The 18,749-nt window shown below is 40.0% G+C and overlaps 1 protein-coding gene across 2 annotated transcripts in view; it reads left to right on the top strand.

Moving 5' to 3' along the window:
* Positions 1-16,052, top strand: part of LOC101352695 (non-canonical poly(A) RNA polymerase PAPD5) — a 61,315-nt gene extending 45,263 nt beyond the window's left edge. The window contains exons 2-12 of one of the 2 annotated variants that reach the window (XM_004371642.1): positions 956-1,079; positions 4,106-4,152; positions 5,724-5,844; positions 6,944-7,051; positions 9,488-9,616; positions 10,378-10,591; positions 11,883-12,009; positions 12,112-12,215; positions 12,318-12,505; positions 14,339-14,503; positions 15,697-16,052. In XM_004371642.1, coding sequence (XP_004371699.1) covers positions 990-1,079; positions 4,106-4,152; positions 5,724-5,844; positions 6,944-7,051; positions 9,488-9,616; positions 10,378-10,591; positions 11,883-12,009; positions 12,112-12,215; positions 12,318-12,505; positions 14,339-14,503; positions 15,697-15,873 — 1,470 coding nt within the window. In that variant the 5' untranslated portion in view covers positions 956-989 and the 3' untranslated portion in view covers positions 15,874-16,052. Of the gene's footprint in view, positions 1-893; positions 1,080-4,105; positions 4,153-5,723; positions 5,845-6,943; positions 7,052-9,487; positions 9,617-10,377; positions 10,592-11,882; positions 12,010-12,111; positions 12,216-12,317; positions 12,506-14,338; positions 14,504-15,696 lie in introns of those variants that run through there. The other variant, XM_023726982.1, reaches the window with a different exon arrangement.
* Positions 16,053-18,749: the final 2,697 nt, after the last annotated feature.

An 18,749-nucleotide genomic window follows, 5' to 3' on the forward strand; every position in this document is an offset into this window, starting at 1 on the left:
GGGTGTGTGGGTGTGTGGGTGGGTGTGGGTGTGGGTGTGGGTGTGCACACGCCAGTTCTGGAGCCTGTTTCTCCTGCACCACCCTTGTCCAGGCCTTCATCTGGTCTCTCTACAATGGTGGTAATTTATAAACCATAAGCCGTTCTCTCTGCTTCCAGTCCTGTCTCTTTGCCAATCCGTTGTTTGTACAGTTGCCCGATTAATCTTCTTAAAATGCTGCATTTTTTAAGTCAGTCTTTCCCTAGTCCCTCTCAGAAACACTGAAACAGTTACCTGTTGCCACAGGGTGCTGGCCTTCCTCTGAGATGCTTCTCCCACTCCTCCTTAGCCACAGACGCGCAGGCTGCTCACTGCTTCCTCTATGCCTTGTGCCTCGCAGTCTCTTGGAAGGTTCTAGCTCCGTCATGGAGCCTTTGTCTGCCAGCCATTCTTTTCAAGACTCTGCTGATGTTCATTGGCTGATGGGTTCACTAGACGCTTAATTCACGGAACAGACGTTATGAAAGACGCACTGTTTTGCTCACTGTGAGGAGTGGATTCACAGAGAGGGAAGAAGGCCAGTCCCTTCTGCCAGGAAGTTCGCTCGCGTCACGTGGATTCAGCATCTTTCCTGTTTGCGTCCACTGGATCGTACGTGTAGGCAGGGCCAGGTCTTATTTTAATCCCCAGCACCCAGCTAGTGTTCTGCACAGGCAGATTGATAATCACCACCAAGGCTCCTAACACACTCCCGGTAAGACTCCTTGGAATTTGTTCCTTATTTTGACTTTTTTGATTAACTTCTGAACATTCCCATTTTAGTTTAGCATGAGTTGTGACATTAAAATTAAGGTAACAATCTGAATATGGTCTTCAGCTGAGTGATAAGACTTAATTAGATTAGGTTATTTAAGATGATGATTTCTCATTACATTGGTCCTTCCTATATTAATAACTTTTCCTCCTTTTTCTTCAGCCTGCATGAAGAAATCAGTGATTTTTATGAGTACATGTCTCCGAGACCAGAGGAGGAGAAGATGCGGATGGAGGTGGTGAACAGAATCGAGAGTGTGATCAAGGAGCTCTGGCCCAGCGCCGACGTGAGTACCCGCCTGGGAGCTGGGTGCTCCATCACACCCTTGTCCACGGGGTGGGACAGGAGTGTCGATATCTTATTTAGAGTCTTCGCATACAGGTGGATGTGCATCTGGAGACTTACAGTTTAATTAAATTTTAAAGGTGAACAATTTTCTGCAGCCTTTAGAATTTGGGCTTCCTAATTATTTCGTTGGATCAAATGACAAACTTTTTTTTCTCCCAACAACAGTAATATTTATTGAGGCCTTTCTCTGTGCTGGTCCATCACTACATACAGTTTCAAATGAGCTAGACTAGTAAAATCCTGCCAGGAAGACACTAGGAGACCTGGATTTTGACCCCAGCTTCTTTGCCATTAAACTGTGTGGCCTTGGAGAAGTCCCTTCACCACCTGGACCTCTGGCTTTTTTTTTTTTTTTTTAATTGCGTTTTCGGTGAAAGTTTATAGTGCAAATTAGTTTCTCATTCAAAAATGTACACGCAAATTGTTTTGTGGCGTTGTTTGCCATCCCTGCAATGTGTCAGCACTCTCCCCTTTCCCTTTCCACCCTGGTTCCCTGTGCCCATTTGCCTAGTTTTCCTGTCCCTTCCTGCAGTCTCATCTTTGCTTTCGGGCAGGTATTGCCCATTTGGTCTCGTATACTTGATTGAACTAAGAAGCATGTTCCTCACATGTGTTATTGTTTGTTTTATAGACTGTCTAATATTTGGCTGAAAGGTAGACTTATGTGGTCCATTAGTCCTTTGGACTAATACTTTCCTTGTGTCTTTGGCTTTCTTCGTTCTCCTTTACTCTGAAAGTGATGGGACCAATAGATGTATTTTAGATGGCCACTCGCAAGCTGCTAAGACCCCAGATGCTACTCACTGAAGTAGGATGTAGAACACTTTCTTTATGAACTATGTTATGCCTGTTGACCATGGTCCCCAGCCCTCCGCCCCAGTAACTCGGTCCCTCAAGATGTTTGGATGTGCCTTGGTCATGTTGTAGACAAGATTTTTTTTGCAATGTTAAATAGCAATCATTAAAGTGAACTATTCTTAGGAATCATTAGTTATAAAGAGAAGAAAGGCAAATCAGACCTCATTGTAGTAGTCTGTTATGGGATGTAATATATCAAAACCTCCTTAAAGTTTTGTTCCAACCTGTCAGTCCAAACAAATATTAATTGCTTATAACTGAATGAAAATGCCAAGCGGGACTTTCTTTTGTCATGTGATGTTCATTTTTTCTCTCTCTGACCATTCCTTGTCTCCCACTATGTCTACCACCCAGTGAACAAACTGTTTGCTCAAGACACACCAGCCCAGGGGTGAGGATGAGAAGGCAGGAGGGGACAGGAAAGCTGGTAGTAGGGAACCCAAGGTTGAGAAGGGAGAGTGTTGACATGTCGTGGGCGTGGTAACCAATGGTGCAAAACAATCTGTGTACTAACTGCTTAATGAGGAGCTGGTTTGTTCTGTAAACCTTCATCTAACGTACAACAATTTAAAAAAATGTTTGCCCAAGATTACAAGCTCTTATTTGCAGTCTTTGTTGTTGGTAGTAAGTTAATGCTTCTCTTTTCAGAGCTCCTTTGAGGGTATATTCTAAAATTTAGTGCATTCCGAGAAGTACTTACTAGAATCCACTACTTTGTGTTATATAGTGTTTCTTCAGAGTCTGTCATGAGGTGGGGAAGGGGAAGCCAGGAAGTATTTTTGCCCAGTTGGGCAAACAAGAAAGTTTCAAGTAAGATACTATAAGGGAAGAGGGTTGGACACTAGTGTCTTATTGAGCAGCTGCTGTTTGTCACCTTGCTTTTCCCATGTGATCTAGATCAGTGGCTCTTGGCTGCTGGCGATTTTGCCCCCCGGGGGACACTTGGCCCTGGTAGCACAGTGGTTAAGCGCTTGGCCACTAACCTTTAAGGTCAGTGCTTTGAAAACCCACAAACCGCTCTGTGGGAGAAAAGACTGGTCAGTCTGCTTTTGTAAAGATCACAGCCTTGGAAATCCTGTGGGGCAGTTCTACTCTGTCCTACAGGGTCGCTTATGAGTCAGAATCAACTGGACGGCATTGGGCTTGGTTTTTTGGGTTTTTTTTGGGAGACTTTTTGGTTGTCACGAGGGGACCGGGGAGGTACTCCTGGCATCGATGGATAGAGGCCAGGGGAATCCTGCTGAATATGCACAAGGCAGCCTGCATAACAAAGAATTATCTGGCCCAAATGTCAGTAGTGCTGAAGTTGAGAAACCTGGATCTAAATAATCTGCATCATTCTGATGTGGAGCATTTTATCCTTATGTTTTTACAGATGAGGAACATAAGGCTGTGATTTGGTCCCAGGTCCATCTCACCTCAGAGGTTGAGCTTTTTCCATTACTCATCCATTATTGCAAAATTCCCAGTCCTAGTCTGTGTGCTTATCTGCACACATACCTACCTCAGGCTTCTACTGTCCTCCGTGGGTGAGATTGGAGTTGTCCAGGTTTTATGCCACAGCATAATGTTAGAATGACAGCACCCAGTGTTCTCTGTGGACTCAGCCTACAGGCCAGTGCTTGTCCTGTGGTTGGGGTCATCTAACCTTAACTCAGTCATCGATGAGAAAGCTCCTCCTGCTTAGAGAACAAAGATTAAGGATTTGTGATTGTAATGTGGCAAGAGCATATTTTATTTATAAAACAAGTTTTATTTTACTTTATGACGAGGGTGTTAGATGACAGATGTATGATAAAATCAGTTCCAAAGGAGTGTCTCTGGATTATAAGGGAATGTTGATAAGTTGAATGTTACTTTTGAAATCGTTCTATGTCAGTCTGTATGTTTCATATTTGAACCTGAAAGTTTAAACAGTGTTGTGAATGTCTACCGTGAGACACAGAATCCCACTCTGAAAGCATGGTCATAAAAAAATGCTTTCATAGTACTGAAAATTAGCACTAGAGGGTAGCACACCCCCATATTTCTCTCTCATTATATTTCTCCCTCATTTGGTGGCTTCCATCTGATACCTTAATATAATAACCTGTTTTTCCTTTTCAGGTCCAGATATTTGGAAGTTTTAAAACTGGCCTGTATTTACCGACTAGGTTAGTACATTTGTGATACTTTCAAGGGCCTGTACATTTTTCTAGAGTGTATTCATTTTGATTGTTGAATGTATAGAAACAAAACAGCCACGCTCCTGAAACAAGAATTCATGTACCTGTATTTTATTGGGATCACCTTGAGACAGACTGTAGCTTCTGATCATCTTCCCAAGACTTGGATGGTACAGATGGACATAAGCGGGGGTGTGTGGCAGTGGAACCTGTTAGCCACTAATTTGAGCAACTGGCGCTGCAGAGAACTGCCCCGCTCCATGGCTTACCCCGTTAGCGCAGGCGTTAAGATAGTTACCTTGGTAAGAGACCTGTCTGTACTGTGTAGCGCTGCGGATACTCTGGAATGGGAGGTCCACAGACTACTAAGACCACAGACTACTAGATACCGTTCCATCATCCTGCTCCAGAAATTCAGGGTACAAAACTCTCCTCTAGGGTCTTGGTCTTTTAAGGATGGGAGCCCTGGTGGCACAGTGGTTAAGCACTCGGCTGCTAACAGAAAGATTGGCAGTTTGAACCCACCAGCTGCTCAGTAGGAGAAAGATGTGGTAGTCTCCTTCCGTAAAGATTCACAGCCTTGGAAGTCCTAAGGGGCACTTCTGCTCTGTCTTAGAGGGTTGCTATGAGTAAGAATCAACTCGAGGCAATGGGTTTTATTCATATTTTGAGTCTTCTCAAATGAGGGCTGCCTTAATTCATTCTGGGAGAATATCCTTGTAGGAATGGTGTTTCCCTGAGGGGTGAATACTTGGTCTTTAAGAAGGAACAGCATTCCATTACGTGACTTGATTTGCTTTCCTTCACTCTACCTTCTTTTTTTCCGTAATGTGTTGAAGTGGATGGGTCCTAGCCAATTTCCATTCTTCCCTCTGCTGTCCTTGGCCCCAAAGCCATACGACATTCAACTTGGATTCCATTAATATTTTTCTTTGTGTAGGTTCTGAGCTTCAGTAAAATCCTAAGAGTCACTCTTTCTGGAAAATTTAATAGTTCAGGTTTGAAAAATCATAAAAATAATTACAATGAACAGTTTCCATCCCACCTCTGTCCCCCATTTCCCCCCTTTAGAGGAAGCCATTGTTACCAGTTTTTCAGATATCTTTCCAGAGAGACCCTGTGTGTGTAAAAGGAAGTGTGTGTGTGTGTGTGTGTGTGTGTGTGTGTGCTTTTTTATACAAATGGTAGCATAGTAGAAACATTGCATCTTGCTTTTCAGACTTGACAATATTTTGAAGTCACAATCTCAGATAGGAAAATCCTAAGTTTACTATCAGAAACCTCAATGAAAAGGAAGCATTAACTAGTACTTTCTGAGGTTTTCTTTCAAAATCAGCCTGTTTGTTCTCTGATACCTGAATTCTGAGAACTGACTGGGAGGAGGAGGCAGTTAAAATCAACACCTCCCACTGCCCCTCTGAATAAACAATCATCACCAGTGCATTTAGTCTTCATTGGCAGGGTGGTATGTAGATTTTGACTGCACTTAGTTTGAATCTAAGCTAAAACAAGTACACTTTCTTGCTTCTTCAAACAACTTTTGTGTCTTCTGCGTTCAGTGACATCGATCTCGTGGTATTTGGGAAGTGGGAGAACCTGCCTCTCTGGACCTTGGAAGAAGCTCTTCGGAAACACAAAGTTGCAGATGAGGATTCTGTGAAAGTTCTAGACAAAGCAACTGTAAGTTCTTCAACGTTTCATCTTAAAATCTCAGTTATTTTCCCATGAAACTTACAAAATTAAATTTTGATTTTGTGAACATGGTTTGATTTTGAATGAATGATTCTTTCGTTTTTGTTGATGTCACAGTGCTTGTACGTAAAAAGTTTCGTTTGTGAAACAAATCGACTTGTTCTGGTTGGACATTTGTTTAAAAAATAATACTCGTTTTTATTAAACAACACTCATTGCAGAGATTTTTAGAAATATAAAACAATATAAATAAAAATAATATATTTCTATCAGACAGTTTATAGTGACACAGAAGATGTTATTCTGTTTTATTTTGTGTTTGTGAAAAATTGTGTGTAATTGAGATTTTGAAAATAAGGTCAGATTTTAACCCTATCCGGGATGGCCAACAAAGAACCTTCATGGAAACTCATTACAGCAATACATACGTCTGTTTTAGAAGTTTGGGTTTTTGTGCATATTAGATTTTCTTCGAGCAAAACACCAGTATTATTTTTATGAAAAATCTGTTAGTTTGGAGACTCAGTCCCTAACACAGATTTTGCTGGCCTGCGTTTTCTAATGCATGTTGCAAATACAGCATTTTTTTAAAAAGAATTCCTAAGACAGAAATTATCCTATCCTTTTTTTATTTGAGGATAATTCTTTCACTTTATCTTCTCTTGTCAGATTATTTTTTGGCTCTTTGCAGAACTGCCCAGTAATTCAAAGGAGTTATGAAGTGCGACTTAGATCCGAGTGGTTTGGTGATCTGAAACATTAGTGCTTGGTGTTCGTCACTCCTGATCTTAGACTGAGTTGGAATCAGTGTTTTCCAAAGTACATTATGTTGAGAAAGGGTTTTGTTACCTGATTTCAAAATCTGCAGTTAATAGAAATTAAAGTAGATTGTTTTTGAGGTTAAATGCTAATATAATGTAAAGTATCTGTAGAAGGCCAGGTTAACGGGGGTGGGTAGTATTTATAGCGCTCAGTGTTTCTAAGCCCTCATGAAGAAGTCTAGACCTCAAGTCTAGTAACTTTTTATCCCCTGTTTCTGCCCATAATTTAGTTAAGTGTTTTAATTTTACCATTCTTCTCTTTCTAGGTACCTATTATTAAATTAACAGATTCTTTTACTGAAGTGAAAGTTGATATCAGCTTTAATGTACAGAATGGTGTGAGAGCTGCTGACCTCATCAAAGACTTTACCAAGGTCAGAGCACTTGGAGTGTTTATACGGTGGAATGATTACAACTGTGATTTTGTGCTGAGATTCTGTTGTGGTGGTGTTCTGGTATAGTTTGCCCTAAACGATTTTTATTTGCATATTGCTGACAAATGCAGCTTACTTTTCCATGCAATAGTTTACTTGCCTTGAATCTGCTTGTAATAATCAGTAATTAATTTATAATGTGATCATAAGTGAGAATTAAGGGTTGAGAAAGCTTTTTAAGAAGTCCTCTGCTCTGGATCCTTCCTCTTAAGGAGATAAGGCCTGAAATCATGCCACACGGTGGGTTCCTGTCTGTTTTTCATCTCCAAGAGTTCAGGCTTAAGAACTTCCTTGGGAGCCTCTTCTAGATTTTAATTCCTGAGTCATCTGCCTGTAAGATGGTTCCCGTAGGTTTTCTTACTTTTATCGTGATGATATTTAAGTCTATTTCTACTTGTTCTGTTTTTTTTCCAAGAAAGAGAAGAGTTCACCAATATCATCTTCAGAACACTTCACATACTTAAAGACAGTTGGTCAGTCTTTTTCTCCTAAACAAAAAATGTTATGTAGAATATCTCTTCTACCCATTTACAGTCTTTTTTCTGTAGTAGTGCTACAGTTTCTCTCTCTCTCTTTTTTTTTTTTTTGGTAAGAATGTTTTAACTACTTTATCGTGTTGTAAACATTATATTTGTTATATAGATGTGCAGAGTACAGAAAAGCAGGAAAAGAAGTATTGTCCATAATCCCACTCTTTTGGTGATGTTATATGTGTGTATCTTTTTCCCAGAAAAGAAACATTTTTTATTGAAAATAATAAGCTTGATAGAAATTTAAAAATATAAAGGGATATTCAAAAACTAGTCACCCGCACACCGTAGATGCTTACATCAGCTTTCTAGAATTTACCACCACCACCATTTTTTTTTTTAATTTAAATTTTTGGCTTGTCTATTTATCCTTGTTTTGAAATTTTTACACACAAAAAGAGTAGTACATTATACACACGTTGTCTTCTTGTTGTTCCGACTCACAGTGACCCCATGGGCGCAGAGTACAAACGCACTTTCTAGGGTTTACAAGCTGCGACCTTTCAGAAGCAGATCACCAGGCTTGTCTTCCGAGGTGCCTCTGGGTGGGTTCGAACTACCAACCTTTCGGCTATAGTTGAACACTTAACTGTTTGTGCCACCCAGGGACTCCTGCGCATTGTCTTTTACCTTCTTTTTTTAACTTAATATTTTGGAGGCTCTTTCATGTCAGCCCGTACAGGTTTACTTCATTCTTTTTACTGGCCACACGGTGGTCCTTTCTAAGGATGTATCATAATTTATGTAGCTGTTCCCCGCTGGTGTACACTTAGGCTGTTTCCAGTGTTTTTGCTGTTACAAAAAACTGCTTTGGTGAACATCTTTCCATACCTGCATTTTTCTTTACTTTTACAAAAATGTAGGGAGATTCCTGGGAGTGGTTTTTCGGGGTTAAAGAGTATATGCGGATAAAATTCTGTTGAACATTTGCCTAGTTGTCATTTAAAGAGGCTATTTCTATTCCATCTTCAACCATACTGTTTAAAAATGGTTATTTCTCCATACTTTTGGTCTTCTTTCCCACACTTATGAAGTTTGACATGACTTGTGAAAATATAAACATTTTTATTTCTGATGGAAGCAGTGTGTGTTCACTGTGGGAACTCTAAAAACATAGATAAGTGTAAGGAAGAAAACAGAAATCACTAGTAATTTCCCCACCTTGGGTAATGGCTGGTAAGACTTTTTCTCGATGCTTGCATCTGCATTGTTTAGCTCAGTGTTCCTGGCCTAAGGCCTGGCTTGTAGTGAGAGCTGAAGAACACGTGTGTGAGCAAAAGACAGACTCACGCTTGCCAGCTCTGCTGTGCTCACGAATGTCACTGCTTCGTTCTCTATAAAACACGGAAGGTCATCTGTACGTGGTCATCCACCTATGCGGAGGACAGCAGGCAGAACTGCACCGGGTCTGGGGCAAAGTAGAATAAAGGACCCTGGTCTGTGCCACCTACAAAAAAGTGATTCTTTAAAATCCCACTGATGTAGTGCTTTAAGGTGTTGGAGACTTTGTCCTTGTCCTGTTTCTGCTACCTGTTTACGAGTATCACATGGTAATGTTCATCAGTGAGTGTCATCAAATAGATACCCAGTGTTTCCATCCCATAGTGAGTGCTTGGGTGTTTGTATTTATGTATATATGTTCTAGAGTTTAGATGTGAGGGAGAAAACCCTCAATTCCTTATAGCATGCTTTTTTATAGCTTACTCTTAAAGTAGAAAACTAAGTATAATACATATCTCCACCAAATTTATTTTATAATGCAAGGACCAGTTTATGCTCCTGTTAATGCCTGGAGCTGTTGCTAATATGGGAATTCATCAAAAATACAATTTTATTTCTTTTTCAGAAATATCCTGTATTGCCATACTTGGTTTTAGTGCTGAAACAGTTCTTATTACAGAGGGACCTTAATGAAGTATTTACAGGTGGAATCGGTTCTTATAGCCTCTTTTTAATGGCGGTCAGTTTCCTTCAGGTAAGCTGTACTAGTGTGCTATGCCAGGTACGCTAGAAAAAAGATTAATTGGAAAAGTTTAAATCAAGCTCTAATTGGAACGTTTTTCTTGAATACATGTGGCTTTTCCCTTTTAACAAAGTTGCTACGTAATTCTTTTAAAAAATAAGTTAGCAAATAAGTTTTAAAATTCTTAAGAAAAATGTTTTTGTTTTTAATCCTATATGTTCTAATACTTTTGAGACTTTTCCCTGCAAATTTTAACATGCAAACGTATGGCTTGCTTTCCGTGAATGTAAATAGTGGTATAAATGCCAGCAAAGAAGAATGTCTCCTAAGCAGCTAACCTCGTAGGGTTAACTGGAATTGAGACTTGATGTCTGAGCGGGAGGTCTCAGTCCGGTAAGCGAGTGTATTTATGCGGCAGTGTGGCCAGCTGCCTGTTTCTACTCATGAGTCAGAATGACTTTCCTGATGTGTTGGGCCAAGAGCCATATCAGCACCCTGGGGCGGCCATAAAGTCCGTTCTTAGAAATCATCTGCGCCAGTTTCACACCCGTGGGGCTCTAATATTTTCTGTAACAGCAGTACAGCCCTCTGTTACCCTCTTACCTTTTGGCTGCTTAGAAGCAGCTATTACCCCATTACCTTTGGCTGCTGTGCTATATGCTATGCTAAAAATGTTAAGAATATTACTTATGTGAGTTAGGATGTCATTTATATCCCCTCCTACTTTGATAATTTAGAGAAAATCCAGGATAATTTCTTTTTTCTGTTTTTAGTTACATCCCAGGGAAGATGCTTGCATCCCCAACACAAACTACGGTGTTCTCTTAATAGAATTTTTTGAATTATATGGACGACACTTCAATTATTTAAAGACTGGCATCCGGATAAAGGATGGTGGTTCATATGTGGCCAAAGATGAAGTGCAGAAAAATATGCTGGATGGCTACAGGCCATCAATGCTTTATATTGAAGACCCTTTACAACCAGGTATTGAAATTAGGTAAATTGGTGGGCATGCAAAGAGAGGGCATTTCAGTCATCTTATTGTACTTTGACCTCTCTCTCGATGGATGATGAAGGAATATCTTCAAATTGTAGTCATTCTTTTTCCATCAATGAACATACCAAAACACACACCCACACACACCCACACACCAGAAAAACACCCCACACCTTAAGCATTTCCCGGTGGGAGTAGGAGCCATTTGACTGTCAAAAGCAAAGGAGACTAGGTCTTGGGTGGGTTTGTGATGGCTGCTTCTTTCGGTGTCCTCATTGCCCATGATTCCCTCCAGTTATCAGCTAGGACTTTAGTGTGGTGATTTTGAAGTCCTTAGATGCAGTGAGCACGGTGACTGTTTCTGGATTCGTGAGCAAAAGGGTTCGAGGAGACTATTTTTCTTTTGAACCACTTCTTTGCTCTTTATTTTTACATAGTCTCCCTGTCCTTTTCCAACTTAATGTTGGCTTGAAAGTGAACAGAAAAGGAAGAGAAATTCCTTCCATATTTTCACGAAGTTACGTTTGCTTGCTTATATCTTGGTTTTTCTGGACATTTTTTATTGTGATATAATTGTAAAGTATTTAGACTCTGCATTATCAGACTTCAATGGAAATGCTTTTAGTCATTTTCTTTAATGTGTAAGCTCTGAAAGTGAGTCGGGAAAGGGCGTTAAGTTGCCTAGGAGCCCTTTTCTGGCTTGTTGAGCTTTCTGATCACACGAACAGTTCTGTGTGTTTAGTCATTCAGGAAATATTCACTGGGAGCCTACTCTGCGCAGAGGCATTGTGCAAAGGACATTATGATGTTTCAGATGGGACACGGCCTTGCTTTTTATTTAGGAGCTCCTAATCTAGTGGGGGAAATAGCTATATAGCTAATAGAAACACAAAAAACAGATATTTCTAATTTACATTGGTTTCACTCTTAGGAGAAAACAGGCAGCTGATTTTTTGTTTGCATGACTGTTGATGTATATAGTCCTTTTGGGGCCAAAATACATTTTAGGCAATTTATATGCCATACTAAAGTACTGACTGCATGCTAGACATGTTCAGAGACCAGAGGATGCTGGGGACAACTGACAGCTCCGCTTCTGGACGCAGGTCTCAGGGATACTGTTAGCCCTGCTGGAGGCTGGAGTTTCATTTTATAAACGAAGAGGTTCATGCACATTTAGCTCAAATTAAGCAGTGGTCAATCCTACTTTTTTTTTTTTTAATTAATAGGTTTTATTTTTTAGAAGGCTAACTATTTTACGTGTACATTTCTTTTAAGGTAATGATGTTGGAAGGAGTTCATACGGGGCCATGCAAGTGAAACAAGCCTTTGATTATGCCTACGTTGTTTTGAGTCATGCTGTATCGCCAATAGCGAAGTACTATCCCAACAACGAAACGGAGAGGTAAACCTTTGACTAAAATACAGCCCATTGTGTCAAGATTGGTTGTGGCTTCTGATCTTCAATTTAACGTAACCCCCCCCCCTTTTTTTTAAACACGTGCAGCATACTAGGTAGAATAATTAGAGTAACAGATGAAGTCGCCACATATAGAGATTGGATATCAAAGCAATGGGGCTTGCAGAATAGGCCTGAGCCTTCGTGCAATGGTAAGATTTTTAAATTTATTGATTGACCGAGTATTAGAGCCTTTCTATGTTGTGTGTGTTTAATGGGAAGGAACGTTTTCCGATCTTTTGCCACTTTTTCAGGAAATGATGTTACCTTGATAGTAGATACTCAGCAGTTAGATAAATGTAATAATAATCTATCTGAAGAAAATGAAGCCCTTGGAAAATGTAGAAGTAAAACTTCGGAATCTCTTAGTAAACACTCTTCAAACTCCTCATCAAGTCCAGTGTCTTCCTCTTCGGCCACGCAGTCCAGCTCGAGTGATGTGGTAAGTATTAAACACAGCTTTTCTAAGCCTGTAAGTTCAGGAGTTCTGTTGCTGGCTGAACTGTCTAGAGGCATAAGGCTAACTCATTGTCTTTGTTGTTACTAGGCAATTTTAAGAATGTTCATGTTTGTACTTTTTCCCAGTGTTTTATTATGAAAATTTTCAAGCAGACAGCAAATACAAAAGAATTTTAGCGAACGTCCATATACCCACCACTTGATTCCACCATTGACGTTTCACTTGCTTACCTAACCGTCTGTCCATATCCTTATCCATCAATTCATTTTATTCTTTGATACATTTTAAAGTAAGTTGCACACATCAGTACACATCCTCCGGAATTCTGCAGCTTTCATATCGTTAGCTAGAGCTCAATAATTGTATCCAGTTTTCTTTTGATATAAAATTGACATGTAAGGAAATGGGCAAATCTTTACATTCACTGAATTTTATCAGTTGTATATACATGTGTAATCCAAAGCCCTAACAAGATACAGAATATAACTGTCACCCCAGAGAATTCCCTCATGATCCTTCCTAGTCAAGCCCCAATCCCACCCGCAGGGACATCCACTGTTAGTTATTATTTTCTAACGCTATAGATTAGTTTGCCTGTTCCAGAATTTCATATAAACAGAATCATATAGTATGTATCCTTGTGTGGAAGGCTTCTTGCACTCAGAATATTGAGCTTCCTGATTGAATTTTAAAGTTAAGATATAATTCATGTAATATAAAATGCACTATTTTAAAGTGTACAGTTTAGTGGTTTTTAGTCAAATTCCAGAACATTTCTGTCACCCCCCAAAAAACCCTGTGCCTGTTGGCAGTGCCTCTCAACACCCCTCCCAGACCTCCTGGCAACCACTAATCTCCTTTCTGTCTCTGTCCTGATTGAATTTTAAGTGTCCGTTACATCTGCAGTTACTTTCCTTTATCAAGGCTATTTCTGTGTTGACTTAATTGAAATCTAAAATGGGCTTACCCATTATTTGAATTTTGACTTAAGTGTATGACAAAAAGTAATCCAAATACATAAGGGACATAATTTTGTTAACGATGACCGTCTGTCATTATGGACTGATAAATCCTCAGATGTGGAGTCTCCCTGCCTGCCATTTTGGTTCCCAGAGCAGTGTGTGGAGGACAGAATGGGACAGAAGGCTGAGCTCGATGTTACAGACACAGGGGGCAGAAGCAGAGCTGGCCTCAAGAGAGGGAGGATTAGAGACTGAGAGTGTGTGATTCAGATGCCACTAGAGTGCAAGGGTGCAGAGTAGGGAACTGAGAAGTAGCACGGTCACGGCCCGGAGCAGCCCAGAGCAGGTGGGGCTCAGCCCGTTGTCTCTGGGATGCCTATGTCTGCATGCTGTTTGGTTGGAGGGACTGCTGATTTGTAAGCGCAGACTCAGAGATTGAGCCTTTTAAACCAGTCGTTTCGGGTTCAGTTGAAGACCTTGAGCCAGGGACTGGAACCTAGGTGCCTGACTCTTTACCATGCTCTTTGCATTATACCATGGTTCATTTTCTGGAACCAAGAATGCAAATAAACTTGGACCTCTGTGCGCTCCTTCAAGACCAGTTAACAAGCTCAGATGTGGGCGGTGGGTTTGACAATGAACAGACGCCCTCTGACAAAATAAGTCACTTTAAACGTTTGGTGGAAAATTTTTCTTAAGCAGTTAATTTTCTGAATATCTCAGTGTGCTTCCTTTAACTTCCAAATGTTTAAATTTGGTCCAGAGAGTACTTAGCTGAAATTGCTTTCCTTTATTAATATTGAGTATCTAGAGTATTAATATGTCGTTTTATAACTCACGTAACTTGTGTTAGGATTCTGATGCGACACCATGCAAAACCCCGAAACAGCTGCTCTGCCGTCCGTCTCCTGGGAACCGAGTGGGGTCGCAAGATGTGGCGTTGGAGTCCTCTCAGGCCGTCGGGAAAATGCAGAGCACCCAAACCACTAACACATCCAACAGCGCCAACAAATCTCAGGTGTGCGGAGTCTGTGTTTTTAATTGTTAGCATTTAATATAAAACATCTAGAATTTCTTATATGTGAATAACATACATGATGAGTCTGAAGAAAACTCCAGGTTAAAGAGCAAGCCTGCTTTGCTCAGAGAGGTTCCAAAGCATGACGGTGCTTCTGGTAGCAGGATGTCCTGAGGATCTTTATGAGACACTATTGTAACATAAGCCTTGGTGGGACTCTAGGGACTGGTCCTTTACAATGCCCCAGCCAACCTGCCTTATTACAGACTCAGCATCAGAAATCACATCAAGCTATAGAAAGGCTTCGGTTATGCTTGCAGTAGACTCACATGAAGTGTTTGCATGACTTCATGGCAGCTTTGTGCATCTCTGGGGATAACGTGTCCCTTTTTCGGTTTTAATATTCAGTACCTACTTGTCTCTGTCGACCTGATTAGGCAGCTGTCAGTCATGGTCACTTGATGTGCATTAGCTTGGACTGAAAAGGCTACAGAGATGATGTATTTTGTTTTTCAGTTGCCCTAGGTTATTATGTGACAGGAGTCATGAATGGGAATGAGGGGAAGAAGCCATTTGATAGAGGATCCTGCCTAAGACCAGCTCACCTCTGGGAGCGCAGCAGGGACCCTGGGCCAAGGCCTCTTTCTTGGCAGTAGTGATAAGTCAGTCACCTCGTGTCTGACTTGACTTGCAGAATCCGCTTTACGTGTACAGCCTTAGTCATGTACACCAAACCCAGACTCTTTTAGAAACAGCAATTAAAGTGACAGGGCCTGCAAGAGGCTGGTGTCAGGAGAGAGCTCCAGGAGCAGCGTGCGCTGATGGCGCACCTGCGCCCCCTAGTGGCACCTTCAGAAGCGCCGTTTATTGTGTGCATATTGGCCGATAGGTGCCTTCAGGTTCACGTACTGTATACTCTGTTAGGAAGGTGAGCTAGTGACCTGTGTTTTTCCAGATTTCCATGAAAAAATACTGTAAAAGTGTTAGAGCTTAAGAGGGTGAACCTCGTTTATCCCAGATGTTGTATTTGTGTGTAACATCTTTGCCTGCCTGCTGACAAATCAGTGGTCAGTCAGTAACTTCCTGGCCAGCATATTCCTAGTTCTGAAAGCTCCCCCTGAATTCAGGTCTTGGAAGAGCGCTTGGTTTCGTCTGCCACACTGACGTCTTTCTGACTGCTTTCCTTTCTGCAGCATGGATCAGCAAGGCTCTTCCGTTCTTCCAGCAAAGGCTTCCAAGGTACAGCTCAGACAAGCCATGGTCCCTTGGTGACGAGCAAACAGCATCAGGGCAAAGCCAGTAATCAGTATTACCACGGCAAGAAGAGGAAGCACAAGCGGGATGCCCCCCTCTCAGACCTTTGTAGATAGTCGGCGTTGTACGATGGACTGTCTTCTCTGTGCAATGATCTCATGCTCAGGACAGTTGAATAGGGACTCCTGGGAGACATTCGGGAGCCTTACACTGTTCAGACGTTGATTTAGCAACTGCGTTTTTTCCCAGCTCGCCACGGAATGGATCATGAAGACTGACAACTGCAAAAGCAAAAAGCAAGCAAAAAAGGGGGGGAAAAAAAAGGCTGCTCATTTGATAAGTCATATGCTACAACAGGGTCATTTTAAGATTTAAAGCTTGAATGTAAAATAAATATATTTCTCATTGGCTTTATGCAGAGTTATAGGGAATAGTATTCAGTGTGGGTAGGGTGATACAAACAAAAAACAGTTTCCGAGAATGGGGTGGGGAAGGGAAACCAAGGTATCTCACAGAAAGTCCGGAGTCCAAAGGGGAAAGTGATCCGTGCATGTGTTTGTTTTGGTTTTGTTTTGTTTTTTAAATATTTTTGCATATATTTACCATTTTATTGTGTGTATATATAGAAGACCATATAGGAAATTGATATTTGTAATAGTGGATTTGTTAATACTTTTTACATAACATTACTGTTTAAATTGTAAACAGATTTTTCTCAGGATTAGTTTGAAAAATAATCTGAATTGTCATCTTAACATCCATATATAAGGAAATGATTAGTTCTGTGACTCAATTTGTTTTCCTCAGCATTGGAATGACTTACTAGAAAACCCTCGTGACCTGCTGCAAAATTTTTTCCTCTCTAAAGAAAAGGTTTACGGTGGCAAATGACGTTTATTTTATTTTGTAAAAAAAAAAAATGTCCCATGTACTTTTGTGCAGACACTGAAGCACCCCTGTCATCTCTGAGAATCAACTCGCAGCTGTTCTCTCTAGTGCTGCTGCCTGGGCCGTGGGCAGTCACCTGTGTTTGTTTCCTTTGCATCTTTTTTTTTTTTCCTTCCTAATGGGGGGGGGGGGAAACAAACCCGAGTCTCGTCCCATTCCTGTTGCCCATTCCTGTTGCCGTGAAGCCTCAGCTCCCCCAGGTGTTTGCATGCTGTCTCCTTTGGCCCTGTGTGCTCCATGTGCTTGTTGGCCTCATCTTTCAGTCTTTTTTAAATTCATGCTGAACTGCTGTGGGAGAGAATAACTGTAAACAGCTTTAATTAAATCATACTTCTAAAAAACTATTTTCTTATACTCCACTTTATGTTTTTGGTATTGTTCATCTTTAAAAATTAAATGGTCTTTGATAATGGATCTATTTTGTATTGCCTTATTAAGACCAAATACTTCTTGTCATCCCATTCTTTATCCTCTCCTTCCATGGAATTGTTATCTTGAATTAAAACTTTTTTAAACATTGGCTTGTTTCAATCATACTGTAAATTTTGGTCGTGGCCAGCTTTGAGTGCAAATAAGATGTAAAATTCTGTTATTCAGCACATGTTGAGTTTGCAACTCAGTTGGAAATATTTGATATAATAGAATGTAAGTGACATTTCTGAAAATGCTTTCTTTTCAAGGTGAGAGCTCTTATGTTCAGCATCAGCGTGTGTGGCTCTGTTAAATACAGCCATTTCTGAGATGAAATTAATATATATATATATATATATGCGCACACACACATATATTTATTTTACTATTGGCTTTTAGAAATTTCTTTTATATAAATTTATGAAATAATAAGACCAATCAGACCATTCATGGACACTTAGTGCAACTTTTTATAAAGAAAATAATGCAAAGTAAGACCAAAACTGATGTCATCACTGAAATTAACATGTTCAATATGTTCGTATTTTAATTCACGAAAAATGTGTTCCGGAACTGGAAACTCATAATACTTGTGTAAACTGTGGAAGATTTTAAATGTGATGTTATTTTGACAATGTTTTAAATTTTAGAGTCACATTTTATTCTGATCAGAGTTTTTATCAAGATGTTGAGCTTTTGTTTTTCGAAACTAGTTTGTCATAACATATTGTGCATAATCACAGTATTTATTTTCTAGGACTATTGTGAATGTGTAGACTTATGTTTACTGCTAAGGGAACAATTATTTATAAAATAATATTAAATCCAGTATTAGCTGCCTATTTCAGACCCTTAATACTTGGCAGAGATCCATGTTACATTGATCACACTGAAGTGTTTTTTTAAGAATCACCCTCATTGTTGAAAGTAAATGTAATCTTAGGGTGCAGATATTAGTGTTCCAATAAGCATGTGATTATATTAAGGTGGTGGTAGCGGGAAGATAATCTTGATTCCATTGGGAATCTTAGGTTTTCGTAAATTTATTGGGAAAATAGTTTTTCCTGTATTGCTGAAGTTTCTTTTTGGTAAACAGTATCTTTCTACAAGAAAAAGCATGAAGGAGAAACTGAGGTGTGTACATTTCCTCAGATGACCAGCATTGTATTCGTGAATACTGTGTATCTTGCAATGAACAGTGTGGAAGCTGTTCATTTTTCAATCTGAAGTAAAATACTTTCAAGAACTTTTAGTTTGCCTGCTCATTTGTTTTGTACATTTCATCTCTGTATTTGACTCCTGTCTTATTTCTTTTTTGAGTTTTAATACTTTTTATAAAGCTTTTATGACTGTATCAGAAATGTTTCATTTAACTATTACAGTCCATCCACATCCATGAATCATAACCTTCCTTTGCCAGTACTTGTAGAACAGGATTTTACAAATGTTGCCTTAGCTGTGATGACATTTCTTTCGCTGTCATGTATGGGTACCTGGTCAGTGTCAAAGCACTTTAAAAAGTAATTAAAAAAAAAATTACTAGTTTTTAGAGGTGCTGATGGATCAAAGAGGTGTCCGCACAAAACGTGAGTGGTTATGTTTTGACGGTAAAGGTAAAGGATGCGTTTTTTCC

The sequence above is a fragment of the Trichechus manatus genome, unplaced genomic scaffold (assembly GCF_000243295.1).
Source record: "Trichechus manatus latirostris isolate Lorelei unplaced genomic scaffold, TriManLat1.0 scaffold00014, whole genome shotgun sequence".
Lineage (NCBI taxonomy): Eukaryota > Metazoa > Chordata > Mammalia > Sirenia > Trichechidae > Trichechus > Trichechus manatus.